General features: G+C 42.2%; 2 protein-coding genes across 2 annotated transcripts; one reads left to right on the top strand and one right to left on the bottom strand.

Moving 5' to 3' along the window:
• Positions 1–2,664: 2,664 nt before the first annotated feature.
• LOC143106787 (taste receptor type 2 member 40-like) lies at positions 2,665–3,651 on the top strand. The gene has a single exon (XM_076271264.1). The coding sequence runs from the start codon at positions 2,665–2,667 to the stop codon at positions 3,649–3,651; it is 987 nt and encodes a 328-aa protein (XP_076127379.1).
• A 311-nt stretch (positions 3,652–3,962) lies between these two features.
• Positions 3,963–10,302, bottom strand: gstt1a (glutathione S-transferase theta 1a). Its single transcript, XM_076270338.1, has 5 exons — positions 10,147–10,302; positions 9,184–9,271; positions 7,866–8,016; positions 7,439–7,615; positions 3,963–4,920 (listed from the first exon to the last, which is right to left on the bottom strand). The coding sequence occupies exons 1-5, from the start codon at positions 10,295–10,297 to the stop codon at positions 4,720–4,722; spliced, it is 768 nt and encodes a 255-aa protein (XP_076126453.1). The 5' UTR covers positions 10,298–10,302; the 3' UTR covers positions 3,963–4,719.
• Between the last annotated feature and the right edge of the window lie 7,376 nt (positions 10,303–17,678).

Here is a 17,678-nt window from a genome sequence, read left to right as displayed (position 1 = left end):
ATGCATGCTTACAGTAACAGTCTGATGAATGAGAGACCATGAAAGAGCCATAGATCCACTATTCAGAAAATATCTGGATTTATTTACATTTAATTCTGCATAATTTTCACTGATGGCAACAGCAATGAAATGGCAATTTTCTTAAATTGCTTTAATATTTTACCTACATGACTGTTTTATTGTCTTTCACCTATAGCCTAGTAGGCAATTGTGTAAATGGCAAAAGGCTTAGGCCACCATTGGCTTTAGCAATGTTAAAAGGACAAGATAGCCTATTTATACGAATACTATATGTGCGTAGGGTTACCACACGTTCTGTTTTTCCCGGGATTGTTCTCTTTTTTAAATGTCTGTCCCGGAAAATTGATAACCTTTCCTCCAAATGTCACGTTTTTTGGTACAAAGGCACTTCTATTTTTTTTTAAGTATTCCCTAGTTTCACTTTCAATACAACCTACGTTCCGCTCCTGCAATCCTACTATTTTTCTGCTTTTTTAAGTTATCTTGATTGTATCCTCTGTCGGAGGCAGGCATGCTTGGTTGTAATGCAGACCTGCGAAACGAAAGTTTACCTTAACCATCAGCATCATCTAACAACTACCGGCCGCACGCAGCAAGCATGTCGAAGAGAGTGAGTGCGTGCGGGTAGGCAACAGATTGGAGAGGGTAGCCTAGTAAAAAAAAATAATTTCGGTTCGATTTGGTTTGATAAAATGGGGCGCGAGACTGAGGAGGATTAGGCCTACAATCAAAGTCAGGGCCAGCGGCAAAGATTTTCACAAATCAAATGTGGCAACCCTATATGTGCACAGTACTGACAAATACAAAAAAAAGGCTAGTTTTTATTCTGATGTCAGTCTTAGGCCACCTTCCGATTGGTTTTAACAATGTTGTCTGGCTAGAGGAAGCTGTTGATGGAGCTGTCGTCCCCACCCCGGTCACTGACCGGTACTCAGGCCTCTGGCTCTGGCTCACCAGTGCTGCTGCTCCACTGGGGCCCAATCCAATGCCATATGCCCAGCCTGCCAGACGCTGCTGGCAGATCCAGCTGTTACGGGGATCTCGGAATCAGCTGCAGGCCTAGTGTTGTACGGGAGCTGCGGGCCTAGTGTTGTACGGGAGCTGCAGGCCTAGCGTTAGGGTAGCTGCAGGCCTAGTGTTAGGGTAGCTGCAGGCCTAGCGTTAGGGGAGCGGCAGGCCTAGTGTTAGGCTTAGCCTCACTTTGGCTACGGAGTCGATCTCCATCATGTCACTGTGTCTAGTTTAGCATCCTTCCGATTCCAAACACACACACACAAGACTCCAAACTTTGAATGGGAAACATATCCATTACCTTGTCTTCAGAATCAATCAATGTCATCCACACCTGAGGATTTGAATAGTGAAATTTCTGTTTAAACTGAAGCCACGAAGGGGAAATCATGTATTTGCATTTTTAAAGTGTGTGCTCTTATTAACTGTGGCGAAATCAGATTCAGTCAGACTTCTTGATCAATGATCTGAGACTTAGTTGATACTGTGTTGTTGCCTTGTCATATGAACATCAACCATATTTATTCTTAATTATTCCTAAATGTACTGTATATAATTATGTATTTACAGTATACAGTATATTCTGGTATAACAGTGTGGACATCAGAATGGCATTTTTTTGGCAACCAAAATTACAAATATCAAGCATGACTAAGAAAGATATTAACTGTGAATATGATCTATATTGTCTGTAATAAAACTAAGTAGACATCTAATCAGGGTGTTTACCATACTATATATTGGGTGATCTCAAGGAAATTAGGTCACTTTAGGTCTTTTTAAAATGCTCCTAAACAGACTTTGCTACATCCGAGAATGCAATCCGAGCCATTTCACTTCCACTCTCTGTTGAAAAGAAGCAAAAAGGAAAGCTCAGGAAATGTTATGTATCACATTACCCCCTTATCTGTTCTGTATCAAGTAATAAATAGCCAGTGAAATTAAATATGCCTAATTATAGTCCATTAAAATATATTTTTTTTATTTCAATTGTATTAATGGCATTTGTGTGTGCTTGCACATGTTGGAAATATACTGATAACTGTCAAATCAAGTCAAATACATTTGGGACAAGGATGATTGTGTCTTCCTGTGAGCCGAATAATATGAAGTGAAAACAATCTCCATCCACTTTATCTGTTTCATATCGTTTCCCAAATGTGTGGTATCCACACCAAAACACTGAAACTTCAGAAGTGTCTATTGTTGTTGATGTCTGAAACTTTTGTCTTCATCGTAATAAACGGTTCTCTTTATAGTTTCTAAAACTCTCCATTTCACTAATCCTCAGCATGTGATCTCATCTCAAAGACTCACACAGAGCAGATGCTGCAGATGTTCTTGCCATCGTGACTAATTTGTGTTTTCAGATTCTCCTGTGGCAACCTGATACCCTCATACTCATGGCAGTCTTCTCTAGGATTGGGGGTATAGACAGACAATGATTTAAATACATGTAGAACAGCAACCTGCTTGATTTAAATACTTATAGAATAGCAAGCAGACTACTTTAAATATATGGAGGAAGGCCTCCAGACTTATTTAAATACATGGTAAACAGTCAGGGGTCTGTATAAGACGCCAGGCATCCTGTCGACTGTCAGTGTGAGGCTGGACTAAGCCAGTGGTAGGATGGCGTCGGGTTCAGACGTCTCAGAGTTGGCCATGATGTCCGTGCCGTTGTGGGCAGGGGTGCCGCTGAACATCTACAATCTGCTGCTGACGCTGCTGCAGCTGTGGCGCAGTCGGAAGGCTCCGGTGGTCAACGCTGTGGTCTGCTCCATCTCGCTCAGCAACGTGCTGCTGAGCCTCTCCTGCTTCCTGTTTATACTGCTGGTGTCCACCAGTGCCACGGCCACCAGAGACGGCCAGATGAACCCCATCTTCAGCGCTGTGCTCTTCCTCTGGCTGGCCAGCTGCTGCATGAGCTTCTGGTCCATCGCCTGGCTGAACGTGTTCTACTGTGTGAAGGTGGTCAGCTTCTCCATGGAGTGTTTCGGGGCACTGAAGAGGAACATCTCCTCTCTCGTCGGCGCCGCCCTCCTGCTCACCTTCGTTGTCTCTTGCCTCTTGCTCAGCCCCTTTCTGACTCTGCGCCTTGTCATCTACCGGCTGAATGGAACCCATGCCACCAATGCCAGCGGTCCGCAGAATGCCAGTTACTCTGCTGTTACAGACTTTGCCCCCTGGATCAACACGACTCTCTACACCGCCACCTTCATCTGCCTACTCTGCCCGCTGCCCCTCATGGTGATGCTGCCCACGTCGCTGCGCCTGGTGGTGCACCTGTGCCAGCACACGCTCGCCCTCCGCAAGAATCAGACCCAGTGCCAGAGCTCAGCCTCCTACCTGCAGGTTTGCAAGCTCACCGTGTCTCTGGTGGGCGTCTACATCACCACGCTCCTCATCGTGTCCTTCTTCTTCATCTCCCACCTCCAGGGGCACAAGATCTCCTATCACATCGTCATGGTGGGGTGCACCTTCTACTGCGTGAGCACCGCAGGGCTGCTGACCGCTTCCAACAGGCATCTGAAGGACAGACTACGCTGTGGGCCCTGTTGGAAGGACCCTTCAGAACCAGCCAGCAAAGGCCAGAGCAGGGAAACCGTTTTAACATAATGTATGGATGTAGCATAATGTATGGATTTACCAGTAACAGCACAGAACTATTTAATCATTAAGTATTGTTAAGCAAGTACGGAACCCTAGAGGGGCCATTGCAAGATATTTTTTGGTATATACTGTATCTAGACAACGTGCGCTCATTTACCAAATGCTATGCACATTTTACTAAATCATGCGCATGTTTTACTAAATTGTGCACTCATTTAACTAAATTGTGCTCTCAATTTAGTAAATCGTGCGCACGCGAAACACATTCTCGCGATACACAAAAATATCTTGCAATGACACCTCCTGGGCTCTATAGATATGGTATATTATTGGTGTTTATTACATCATATCATTGCTGTGTCAGTTCATTCACCAATTATCAGAATGATTATCAGAATATGTTTCAATTTTGTCAATACCAATAAAGGTTCTTATATGAAGTGGTGTGGTGTGGTTTAGTATGCATTAGAAACTGTTAGTCCATCATCATGGATGTGGATCTGGGTTCAACGACTTGAGTCGTTTTGGGTGTAAACGTGAGTAAATCTCTATCCATACTCTCACAAATCCATATGTCACATTTACAACAGTTTTATGGCCCCAATATCTGTCTTATTGTGTACTGGTATCTTATACAATATCTTTCCTATTGTGAATCTTATACAATATATTTTTTTATATAATGTATGTAATGTAAGATGTCTGAAGTAACGTAGTGCGAAGAGCTTCTCACTCTTGAATATATTTTCAAATCAGAGAGCATTAGTCAAACACTAGCTTACCTGTAAATACACCTGCTATGTATAATTTACAGATAACTCTCTACAAACAAACAATAAAATGGCAAATATTGTGTTGTATATTGTGAAATACAATGTAAATGCTTTGTCTTCACACAGTTTGGCCATTAATTATATTTGCATGCAATAGCATACATATAAGTATTGTATGTCTTTTGGTTATCTTATGAATTACTTTTACAAGTTCCAAAAAAAAAAAGCAGAACAGAAATGACAGAAAATATTAGCATTTCTGTAGCACACAACAGTGTCAGGCCTTGTGTGGGACTCTTGATCAGTTGAAGAGCTTCTTCAGCCTGGGCTTGAGGAACTCCAGCATGCCTTTGTCCTCCAGTTCCTGTGGCAGGGTGTGAGCATGCATGATGACGTGATGGGCTTCGTCGAACAGAGACTCCCCAAGCTCCTTCTTCACCCTGTCTCTCCACTCACCCAGCAGGGGGCGCCCCTCAAACACGTCTAAGCCTGTGCCAACCGGCTGCTCACACACACGCGCACACACACACACACACACGCACGCACGCACGCACACACACACACACACACACACACACACACACACACGCACGCACACACGCACACACACACACACACACACACACACACACACTCGCACACACACACACGCACACACGCACACGCGCACACACGCACACGCGCACACACACACACACACATTTTAATGCTTTTATTTGGACCTTAACACAGGGAATGATTCACAGATCCAAACATTGAAGGAAGAACAAACACACACACACACACACACACACACACACACACACACACACACAAACACACAAAAGAAGACATTGACCAGAAAAGAACAAACTATTCACACACAAATTTACAGTGGCAGTGTTTGCCTTGGCTGTGTGTGCTTTGTTACATTGCTCCGCAACTGTGCATCGCAGCGAGATGAAACATTTATTGTGTGACAGAGCAGAAGTGGGGCTTTCCAACGAGACTACACACTTATCTGTACGATGAAGTATGGGGGGGGGGGAATTAAATCAAATTGCATAATATTTACAGTCTACTTCTCTGCGTTCACCTGCGCACCCATTACTCTCGTTTGAATTACTCGCGAACCCGTGATCGCATAGATATGGTAAGCATATCAGATGAAAGAGGAGATACAGGGCTATCCATTGGTACCATGTATATCGATCCTTCTGGCTTATAACAACAGACGAAGTGACTGCAAAATAATAACGTCATGTACACAAACCAACGCTGCACACCCATTACTCTCGTTTGAATTACTCGCGGACCCGTGATCAGATAGATAGCCTATGCCACGCATGTCAGATGAAAGAGGGGACACGGAGCTATCATTTGATACCAAGTACATCCTTCTGGGTTATAAAACAGACAAAGTGACAGCAAAATAATAACTTCATATAGCTGGACTTACCCCACGTTTTTGTCTGTTTTTGTGGCAAAGCATGTTTATAATCATGCTATCTGTGTTTGTTTCTCTATGGCAAAGCATGTTCATAATCCGGTTTTGAGATCCTAGCAAATTCCTGCATGGCATCCAATTCAAGGCTCACATTGCATCCCAATTTGTTCAACAAAGAAACCCCTTTTTTGCCTCTACTTTGTTCATGGCAATGCAGTAAAAAGTTGTTGTAGAGAATCTATGAGTGCATACACCCTAAAGGCAGGCACACACAGGCTAACACGCAAACTCGGGTCAAGTCAGGTCAGATCAGTTCGTGTCACAGATATGGAACGCATGGATATGGATTTTTCATCACTAAATAAAAAAATGCCATTTATTTCTGTAAGGCGCACACCACATATGTCGGTAAATTGCTAAGCCCCAGAGAATCCCTCCACGACCATGGCAATGATATTGCCAGATTCAGGACAGTCTGCTCTACACACACATGTAAGGCAAGTCCAGCTTGCAGTGGTGAGATACATGTCAAAATATAAGAATTTTTATAATACGCTTTTTGTATTTTTATTATTTAACATAATAACCTAATGGTGGTATAACATAATGGTGATAACACTTGTCGGTATGGCCCCCTTGGAATTTTTGCTTGGGGCCCCCACAGACTCTAGAATCGCCTCTGATGGTTATGGTTATGGTTATGATTATGGTTGTATTATTTAGAAGACACTTTTGTCCAAAGCGACTTACAGTACAAGTAAAAACAACATATAGTCAATTTTAAAATGTTGGTAAGACAACATTAAGGAAAATAGCAATAATAAACAATGATGTCAATTATCATTACCCTAATTTATTGCATTGGAAAGTGAATTATGAGAATATGAAGTTTTGGGGACGTTGTACATGTATGATCATGTTTTGCAGAGTTAAGATTCTTTTGTTAAACTGTTTTCTTGTGTTTTGTCATGGTGTAATCCATTTGATCCTACTCAGTCTGCTTTCCCCCTCCACTGGAGCACTAGTAGCTCCCAGTCCCACTGCAACAGAACTTCCAACTGACTAAATATTAACATTTGCCAAACATCTATCACATTTCTTAATTTTGTCCTCTTGGGCAAGGACTCCAGGGTGTCTATGTACAAGTACACTGTAGATGTTGCATAATGTAGAATGGAATTGTTACACACAGCTGTTCTGGCAGTCCTGTGCTGGAGTGTTGGATGCAACGTGCAAGTGTCAATGTTTTATTCCTGTTTTATTGAGTCTGTTTTAACCTTCTGTTTTATCTGCTGGTTTGGTTCTCCGTCCATAAAAAACAGTTATCCTTTCCTTAATAAATCAGATTGTCAAAGGCTATTGACATGAATGCCTTTGCTGTTGACATAGCCTAGCTATGAGAGAAGGCATTTTCTGCCTCTGTCACTAACATCTATTTTGCAACATTTTCCATCTTGCAACTAATTTTTGCCGGTTGGTTGCTAAATGTGACCAATGTTTTTTGGGGTTTGCCGAACAAAAACTTTGAAAACCGTTGATCTAGGGTACCTCTGCTTATAGACTAAGTGATGCCTCCATGACCAAGAGCACTTGCCTGCATCAGTTCCACGATAGCAACCAGGTCAGCCAGGGAAATATCCTGCCCTATGATGAAGGACGTCTTCTGGAGGAACTTCTCTTCAAATATGGTCAGCGAGCTGGTCAGATCCTCCACCGCTGAGTCCATCCTCTCCTGGTCCACAGGGGCTCCCGTGAGCAGGGGCACCATTGCCTGCAATGGGAGTGTGTGTGTGTGTGTGTGTGTGTGTGTGTGTGTGGGAGAGAGAGAGATGGACAACCTGAGCATCAGCAGCTGGGTGAGAGAGAATGAGGGTGACCGAGTATTGACTAAACCAGTGCGGGGAATCAAATAGGCAAATAAATGCATGTTAACAAGATTGCATTTGGCAGCACAAAATTGTGAATACTTGCTGATAAGTAAATTTACCATGATATTGTCTGATGTTTGTTAACCTTCTTACCCTGAACCAGAAGATCTTTGAGCCACTCTCCCGGATAGCCTTGTGCTGCCAGGACAGATACTCGTTAACCCGAGCTCTCTTCTGTGACTCTGCAGGGTACCAGTGATCAGGTGTGCTGAACTTCTCAGCCAGATACATCAGGATGGCTATGCTAGAAGCAGAGGGACACTCCAACTGAAGGCAACTGCTGTCACAAATCTCTCGTGGAATGCAGGTGTAACGTTAACCTGTATTGTATTTTTTGACAGTGAAAGGTGCTCCAAACGATGCCACGCGTCTTTTATGCTAAAACATTTTATGTCACTTACTACAAACATCACCTAACCAACCGCTAGCTGTCTGTGTCCTGAATAGACTGTAAAAAAAAAGTGGACAGCCCAGGCTCCAAAAACGGCAACAAAAACAACCTGGGCAAACCTAGCCCATAAAAACATAACAAACTGTTCCAGCAAATCACAGACGAGATGCGCGTTTAGGAGAGTTTCAATTGCACGGGAGCAGCATGGGAGGGAGGGGGAGGAAGTAGCAAACTAGCTCTTTGTTTTGTTTGAAAGTCAACAGAAGTGACGTTACCCAGCATCGCTTAGAGCACCTTGAAGCTCAGCTCAGCTCAGCTCAGCCCTGCACCTGCCCAGGCTCAAACCTGCAGCACTTTGGGTTTGGGAGGTTAAAACCCACATCTGCTAGCATCAGGTAATAAAATAGTAGATATCTAGCGCCCCCTCATGGTTATCTGGCTGGCACCCATATGAATAAATAAGTGAGCTTTACACTGATTGGCTGTCTTGCAACCAAAGACCACTCACAGCAGGCTTCAGCAACTTCCTCCTGAATCTCCAACTAAAAGTGACAAGTGGCAAGACTCAATGTGGAGGGGGGCGTTGATCAGAGGGATGGATTGCGCCACAGTATTTGCGTCAGATTCACCCTTTTTTAGTGGTAATTTCAAAGTCTGAGATTTTACGATGGAGAAAACAACCATGTTTCCCATTCAGGGTAGCTTTGTGGCCATGCACTTAACTCTCCTTATTCAACAAAGCATTCAAAGCATGATGACGTAAGGCCGTAATCATAATACACTTTGAGGGGGACACGCCCCCCCCCCCCCCCCCCCCCCCCAATATTCAACAATGCTCGAAAGTACTCAATTACGTGACCTTGCGTTATAACATACCTTTCAGTGAAGTGTCTGCCTGATAAATATCTAAACGTTAGCCCTGACCTTGCATTAACATACCTCTCAGTGAAAATGAAGTCTCCATCTAATAAATATCTAAACGTTAGCTGTGTGACCTTGCGTGACATTGCATAAACATACCTCTCAGTGAGGATGAAGTCTCCATCCCTCAGCACAGGAACCTTGCGCACCATGCTGATCTGGCCGAACTCTTCTCCATACTGCTCACCTGTGCAGGAGTGGAGGAGGCAACAACTTTAGGTTTCTATTACGGGAGCATGCCTATGTTCCCACAGCCCTATGTTTCCTAACCCCTATGTTCCCTAACCCTAACCTGCCCACCCACACCTCAGGTCTAACCCTAACCTCAACCCTAACCCTAACCCTAACCCTAACCTCAACCCTAACCCTAACCTTAGAAATGTGGGAACACAAGGCTGTGGGAACATAGTGCTGACCCCTTCATTACTGCTAATCTCAAAACAGCCGATAACATAGTCATGTCAGTTCCTAATAATTGCCACAGATCCCCTTTTGCTTTTTCTTGCTTCCCTCCTGTTCTTACAGCTTTATGTCACATAGGTGACACCTCTCTTCCCTGTTTCCTGCTGTTTGCTTGTATTATACTGTTTTGAGGGAGATCTTTGCCAGATGAACAGGTTTAAATGCTCATGTCAGACCATGTGTGCTTCACAGTGCAGCTGAAGAGTTAATGAGTTGCCAAATTCACAGCTGTCTGTCTGCCTCGCTGTCTTGTTCTCTACGGGCAACTGAACTCTGTCTGTCTGCCTCACTGTCTTGTTCTCTACGGGCAACTGAACTCTGTCTGTCTGCCTCGCTGTCTTATTCTCTATGGGCAACTGAACTCTGGGAAAGTCCACATTGCGCAATAGAGGTTTCTGCTCGTGGAAGATACGCATGTATGCATAACCAAAAGCTATGAAAACATCTTCTACTCTCACAGTTTGCCGAAGAGTTATAAGGTAACGGAAAAGATGATAACATTTTTACGTTGACTGTAGATTATAAGGTAACGGAAAAGGTGATAACATTTTTACGTTGACTGTAGATTAAAGATAAGATAAAATCAGCAAGTAGCACTACCTGAGGCCAAATCCACCTTCTTGTATTCAAATGGAATGTTGGCTTTCTTGGCAAAGAGGTAGACTGCTCGGCAAGGCTGCGAATGAAGGTCGAGGAACAGTTCCACAGTCATGGTGTCCAACTGCAATGTCTGCCCCTCAGGAAGGCCCATGTTTATACTAGCAGACAAGAACCCCTCCCCCTGGGGTCAATAGTATAATGTTGTGGTGACACTTAGAACTAGGTTAGCCTGTTATGCTGTCTGGTCCACTTAACCATTACTGACAAATTCACGGCCTGATAGAACAACAACAAAGGAAGCGATCAAGTGATGTTCTATTACTATTCACATTTTCCCACATTGTGTTACCCTTACACACACACACACACACACACAAACACACAAACACACCCACCCACTCTCTCTCTCTCTCTCTCTCTCTCTCTCTCTCTCTCTCTCTCTCTCTCTCTCTCACACACACACACACACACACACACACACACACTAAAACAGTTGGAGATGGGGTGGGGGGTGGAGTCAAACAAAACAAGTTCAAAGTCTCTTCCAATATTATATGGAAGCTTTATGAAAACTTTACCACAATGAAAATACGTTTTTTTTTAGCTTGTCTTATCTTTAATGGTCCCTTGGCCTCACTGAACTTTGCTTAAATCATGTGCTGTTTACTAATATCTCTGCCTTTAGTCTGTAGACAGGAGCCTCCTGAAAGCCTGATAAAATATTAGCAGCCAAAGTCCACAAACTCTTTCACCTGACAGACATATATGCAGCAGGTCAAACCACCGGACAGTCCATGGGCTCTTTCACCTTGCATTGACAGACATGGTGTGATGCAAGACAGTGAACATATAGTATAGTATAGGCTGGACTTATAGATTCAGTCAGAAGTCAAATTCTCAAACTCTAATTCAGAAGAGTATAGGCTAGCCTACTCCTCGTTGTTCTCCATTGAGTGTGTGCACTCACAGAGGCTCAGATGGAGCTATAAACACATTCAGTCAATCAACACTCGGGACAGGAGGGTAGCCATTTGATAGGCCGTGGAACTCAAATATCAACAACCTTTCATGGTAACTCCATCTTTCGGAGCTTTACATGGTTAAAGCTGAACTGACACGTAACTGTTAAAAACAGCACTCACTGATGCACTTATTCTTACTGTACTCTACCGTTTTTAAATTGTCCTAAAATTGTGGAGAATTGCTTTAAAACTGTTTACCATGTTGTTAGTCTCTTTGGTTAAAAATGCGTCAGCCAAATGTAATGTAATGTAATGTAAAGCGGTCTAATGTCTGTCATGCAGACCGGGAAGAGGTCACTCTACATATCTGTGTAGATTTCAGCAGTGAGGACTACTTGTCATGTAGTTACATTCTGAAAGTAAAGTGAGTGGGATTCAGCAGACATGTTTATTCCACAGCAAAAGGGACTCACAGCATTGGGTTTGGAAATCAAAACCAGACTGACCGTTTCTCTGACCACTGCTCCCCCTTGTGGTTAACGACCTCCATGATTCAGCGCTACAGAAGCAGCTGGTTATTGGGGCAACAGTTTGAGCAAGTTCAATGACTTACATACGTTTTTGTCTTTTAATTTAAGTCAATGATATCTAATAAATAATAAAAAACAATAAACTCTCTGTGATATAGAGTAATTCATTGCAAGGGACAGCAACAACTGTAACATAATGCAACAACACATTACATTTATATATGCTTCACGGTGAAGGGGGAACCTCCATAAACCACCACCAATGAGTAGCACCCACCTGTGTGATGCACGGCAGCCATTATGGACCAGAGCGCAATTACATTTGCTGCCAGGGCTAGTCTAGCAACTCTCCGTTGGCTTGTGAGCTCCAGAAATCGAAACTTAATCAGGCCAATGAAATCGTGTACAGAGTCATTAGGTGGGCTTAACATAATGATTGATGGCAGAGTTGCAACGGTTTGGCTTGAATTCCCTGCTACTTGAAAACAAATAAGATGGATGTTGCTGCTGGCGAACAGTGTGACACGAGTTAAGCTTTTATTAAGTTGGCAAACGTTTGAACTAGCCAACTAGCTCCGCATGGGACTCATAGTGCTGCCGCTGTCTTATTGCGTGCAGAGGGAATTTGAAAGACAACAGATTATCCCGCCCCTCGGACTGAGCACTGCGAACGGTGAGTGCCCAGACCCTACATTTTAATGTGGGTCTGGCTCGTCAGGCTAGTTGTAAGTAGTAAGCTGAACAGGGGCATTTCAGTAATTTCCCATGTATAAGCTGCATTGTGTTTCATGATAATTAAAAAAAAAAAAATGGTGTATTAACTGCAGTTCCCAATAGCTCAGAATGAATCAGAATCAGATTGTGTTTTATCCATAAAGAAGAATGAAGAAAAGAGATGCATTCCCATGTTAAATTCGCCCCCGTACATTAACCTCATAGCTGAAGGCAGTTTACGAAATGAATGTATGGTTACACTTTACTTGACAGTGTCGACATAAGAGTGACATGACACTGTCATGAACGTGTCATCAACAAGTCATAAACGTTTATGACATAATGCTTCTGTTATTAAGTAACATTCGTTTTTTGTCATAACAAGTTAGGGTTAGGATTAGGGTTAAAATTAGGGTTAGGGTTAGGAAATTAGAAAACGTGTTAGGATTAGGGTTAGGGTTCATATGTCATGACAGTGTCATGTGTTCATAACAGTGTCATGTCACTCTTATGTTGATACTGTCAAGTAAAGTGTTACCGTTTTATCTTACAACCTGCCTTGTTCCATCTACATATCTTTTCAATATCTTCACACACAATAAGGATTACTCCCTTAGGGATGACTCCCTTCAGAGGCATGTCTGAAAAGGCCAATTGATTAGGCCTAAATATATTTAGAAAATGACACATTCAACTTAAGTGCCACTTAAGATCATTTTGAGGTTATTGCTGCCCTCTAATTGTGTCTGTAAAGTGTGGGTCTAAGTTGTGCAGTACACCACATGCAAAGCATCATGAAGTAATCACGCTGTGGAATCTGCTAATGTCACATGGTCATATGTTATGCATTATATGAAACACCAGGTGGTTGCAATGGCATACTGATTACTGACGGGACAGGTTCCAGAACCATTCTAGTTGCAGGATCATTCCATTTCATGCAAGTACTGTACAGCTGGATTTCTCGAAAGCATCCTTGTGAAAACACTATTATTGTTACAACCATGGTTCAATAGTGTTTCTCAACTCCACCCTCACTGCGACAACAGAACACCAAGCCCAAAACTGCCCCACCATGCCAATTGGCTTGCAACACACACACACACACACACACACACACACACACACGCACGCACGAACGCACGCACGCACGCACACACACATACACACACACACACACACACACACATACACACACACACAAACGCCAGACACACGCAGACACAGTGTCTCCTTTTCAAATGATTTAATTCCAGGTTCGCCACGTGTGTTTATGAGAACAGCTGAACAATTTCAACAGAACAATTTGTAGTCATCAAATGGTCATTGTTTCTGAAGGTTGAAGGGGATTCATAACAGCATAAACTACACCAGACATTTAGTTTAGATGCGTAATTACAAGAGAGTGAAATTTCTAAGAATTTGAACGGTTACCACAGGAGATGTATTATGGTGTCATGGCTCAAAAATGTAAACGCAATACAGCATTGACAGTGGGCTATTGTTCATGTACCAAAGTGATCCACTAACATCTATGCTTGAAATATATTGTAATACTGTGTTGTAGTGAAGACAATATACAATACCTACAAGTAGACAATAGGGCAACACACTTATCCTAAATGTCTTAAGTGTCTCATTATCCTAAAGTGTCTCAGAGTCTATTACCAGTGTCTATTTCAGAAACTGATAGCCTACTTGTGGCACAATGGTTGAAAACTACAGTATCTTTTGACTTGTTGATCACTGGTGTGCCAAATCATGAGCACATTCTCTGCCTTGCAATCATTTAGCTATTCTAAAACACACATTTTGCAAAACGCTAAACACAGTTTATTCAAAACTTAAAACCATGTGCTGGGCGAATCCAAATCAAAACACAGACATTTTTTCACGCTTTGAGTCACGGCTGTTTGTTACGTTTCAATGGAAAACAAAGGACTAAATAAGACAACGTTTTGCAAGATTCAAATAGCCGGTGTGTTGTTATTACTAAAGCTATAGACTTGATCTTGAACCTGTACCCAATTAGAATTTTTTTTTTTATATACCTACTGTATGGCACCTGGAGACATACTGCTATGTTATGACTACATGAATAAAATGGAATTCCACTGAATCAAAGCATGGTTTCAAAATTGGGTGGTTGGAACTATCACAATCACTCTTTTGCCTTATATAGTGCCACCTAGTTGAAACAAAAAAAGCAAAAATGTGGCATGACATGACATGTTGCACACCATATTAAGTGATCATTATGACATCCTCTGAATGCATGCCAAGTTTCGTGGAATTCCATTCATGGGGGCCATATGTTAATTTATGTGTAAATTTAGTGACTGTATGCCAATCGGCCTGTAGATGGTGGAGTTGAGCGAAGGGTTGCCGGTACTGATTACATTTCTACAAGCACGCACATGCACACACACACACACACACACAAGCATGCGTGCATGCACACACGCACAAAAACACATGCACACACACACACACACACACACACACACAAGCATGCGTGCATGTACACACGCACGCAACACATGCACGCACAGACACACACAAACACACGCACACTCACACACACACGCACACACACACACACACGCACACGCACACACACACACACACACACACACACACACACACATAAAGACACATGCACACATATGCACAAACACATGCACAAGCACACACTCACACACACATACTCACACGCACGCACACACACACACATACACACACTCACACAAACGCACACACACACATGCAGACACACACACACACACACATAAACACACACATCAAATTACAGACATGCACATACACACAAGCACACACACACACGCTCACAAACGTACATAAACATACACACACACACACACACACACACACACACACACATAAGCAACATAAAAGCAAACACACACACAAACTGATTTACATACACCATACACAAAAGTTGCAAGAGTCGGCGATGGAGTAGGAGATGGAAACAAATTGTCAAGAGTGATTTATTTTGCAGAGAGAATATGCAGGACTGAGCGGCGTCATATTACAGTACATACATCTAGTTTAGTGATGCATGGTGCATGTACAACACGTTGACCAGCAGTGCTTTTGGAACACTGGACCGACATTATTTTGTGAAAGTTCCCCTATGTGTATTTATACAGTAAATGAATAAATGTACTCTGTGAATTGTACTTTTAACATTTCAACTGCAACATTAAGCCATTCATTAATTGATATTAATTATTATCTATTATAAATATCTGTTGTTGTGTCCTTTGTGTAGTTTTGAAAACAAAATAAGACCTACATCCAGAATGTCTGTAAACACTTTTAATAAACTGTTAAAAGGTTGCTTGTTAGCTTGTTTCCCTCTGAAGTTTAGACCGCTGCCTTTTAAGGTGGTGGAACCTCATCCGATCTGTATACAGCATTTTCTTATGTGTAAATATTTTCCTAATGTGGCGGTGTATTGGTTCATTTTAGTGTAAGCATGCTTACTAAATCCTGATATCCTGCTGTGAAGGATACAATCTGAGTTTTTCATTGAGACAGAACATATGTCTCAACCTTCACCAAGTTTGGGAGAAGGTCACACAGCTCAGGTTTAGTCAGATGTGCATTCAGTAATGTGGTTAGGGATGGGATGGGCAGATGGGCATTCAAGTACAAAATAGTATTTTAGGGGGTTGGTGCATTAGTTATGTTGTGGTCATTGTGTCTCAAGTACCAGTTTTTGTGTGTAAACAACTGAGAAAATTAAGCAATAAGCCCCGAGAGGCCGTAGGTTACACTGATTCTACAACAGCTAAGGGGCGTTGTTAGGCACAACGTGCTAGCGGAGTACATAAACCCCCCCTTAGCTGCTGTAGAATCAGCGTAACCTACGCACTCGAGTGGCTTATTGCTTTTCAAAAAGTGTTGCTATACCTGCCAAAGTTTCATAAAGTAAAGGCAAAGCAACGAGAAATGTATTTCCTCTATCTGAATGGTTGCCAAGCAACATCAAGACGCAGCTACTTTAACTTTTGTATCAAGTTGTGGTAGCGCAGTAATAAAGAACGGAATGCGGTCAAGGTATATGGTGATTCAGCCAATTCAGCCAATCACAATCAAGGACCGGAACTATCAGTTTTAGAAACTGTAGTAACTTAGGGACAAACGTTTTATGTAAAGTTTTGTAGAACCATATGCCCAGTCCCATTAATTGTCATTTCAAAGTATCTGCATTGTTATGAACATTTCAACCGTTTCAAGGAACAGATTGAGATGGTCTATCCTATAAAGTACTGTATATCTATTCATAGGCCTATACTAAGGCAATGATCGGATGGTGTTCAGTGTGTTTGTACATTGAGGACTGAGTGTGAATAAGTGGCGAATAAGTATGGCAGTTGATAGGTTGTGTTTGAAAACCGAAATCAAGTTACTTCCTGTTAGATTTTTGTGTGTTAGGTAAAAAATTGTATGTGGTGTTTTGCAAAATGAGTTTTAGATAATTGGTCAAACACTGATAATTAGTGTATGGTTTTGCAGATTGTTGTGGGGCTATGATGTTTGGAAGACCTGTTTAGAAAATTGTGTGACAAGCAAAGATGTAGTGTGTAAGCCAAATATTTTTTGTAAAACCAATACTTTTGATGATGTGATGACATCATAAAAAATGCACAACAATGAATGTAGCTTCTGACTGGTGCTGATTTAGTAATTTGCCCACATATGTGATCAGAATATTGAGATTCAGGAAGATTTATTTTACATTTTATTATTATTTGTTATAGCCTAATTATTTCAAATAAGTGTCCTGGGTTACGAGTCTGATGGCATGTCATGCTGCTCCGTCCAGCACCTGGGTTTCTATTGTTTACTATTTATAAGGGGCAGCCGTGGCCTATTGGTTAGCGCTTCGGACTTTTAACCAGAGGGTTTCCGGTTAAAACCCTGACCACTAGTAACGTCTGAAGTGTCCTTGAGCAAGGCAACTAACCCCTCACTGCTCCCCAAGCGCCGCTGTAGCAGGCAGCTCACTGCGTCGGTATTAGTGTGTGCTTTACCTCACTGTGTGTTCACTGTGTGCTGAGTGTGTTTCACTAATTCCCAGATTTAGATAAATACAGAGACCAAATTTCCCTCACAGGATCAGATTGTTTTAATTGAATTATTTTAATTGTTTTGTCTTTGTCTGTCATAATGTTACCATCATATTGTTCATATTGTTATCATTACTATGTGATGTGTGTTTTATGTTGTTCTACTACTACACTGAGGGCCAGATGTACTGTACGTACATTTGCGAACGTAGCGTTATCAGCGACAT

Source organism: Alosa pseudoharengus, unplaced genomic scaffold (genome assembly GCF_046254945.1).
Source record: "Alosa pseudoharengus isolate Yale_2024_CS ecotype anadromous, Long Island Sound unplaced genomic scaffold, YU_APseudo_1.1 YU_APseudo_1.1_scf_6, whole genome shotgun sequence".
NCBI classification, from domain to species: Eukaryota; Metazoa; Chordata; class Actinopteri; order Clupeiformes; family Clupeidae; genus Alosa; species Alosa pseudoharengus.
This window is presented reverse-complemented; position numbering and strand designations above follow the sequence as displayed.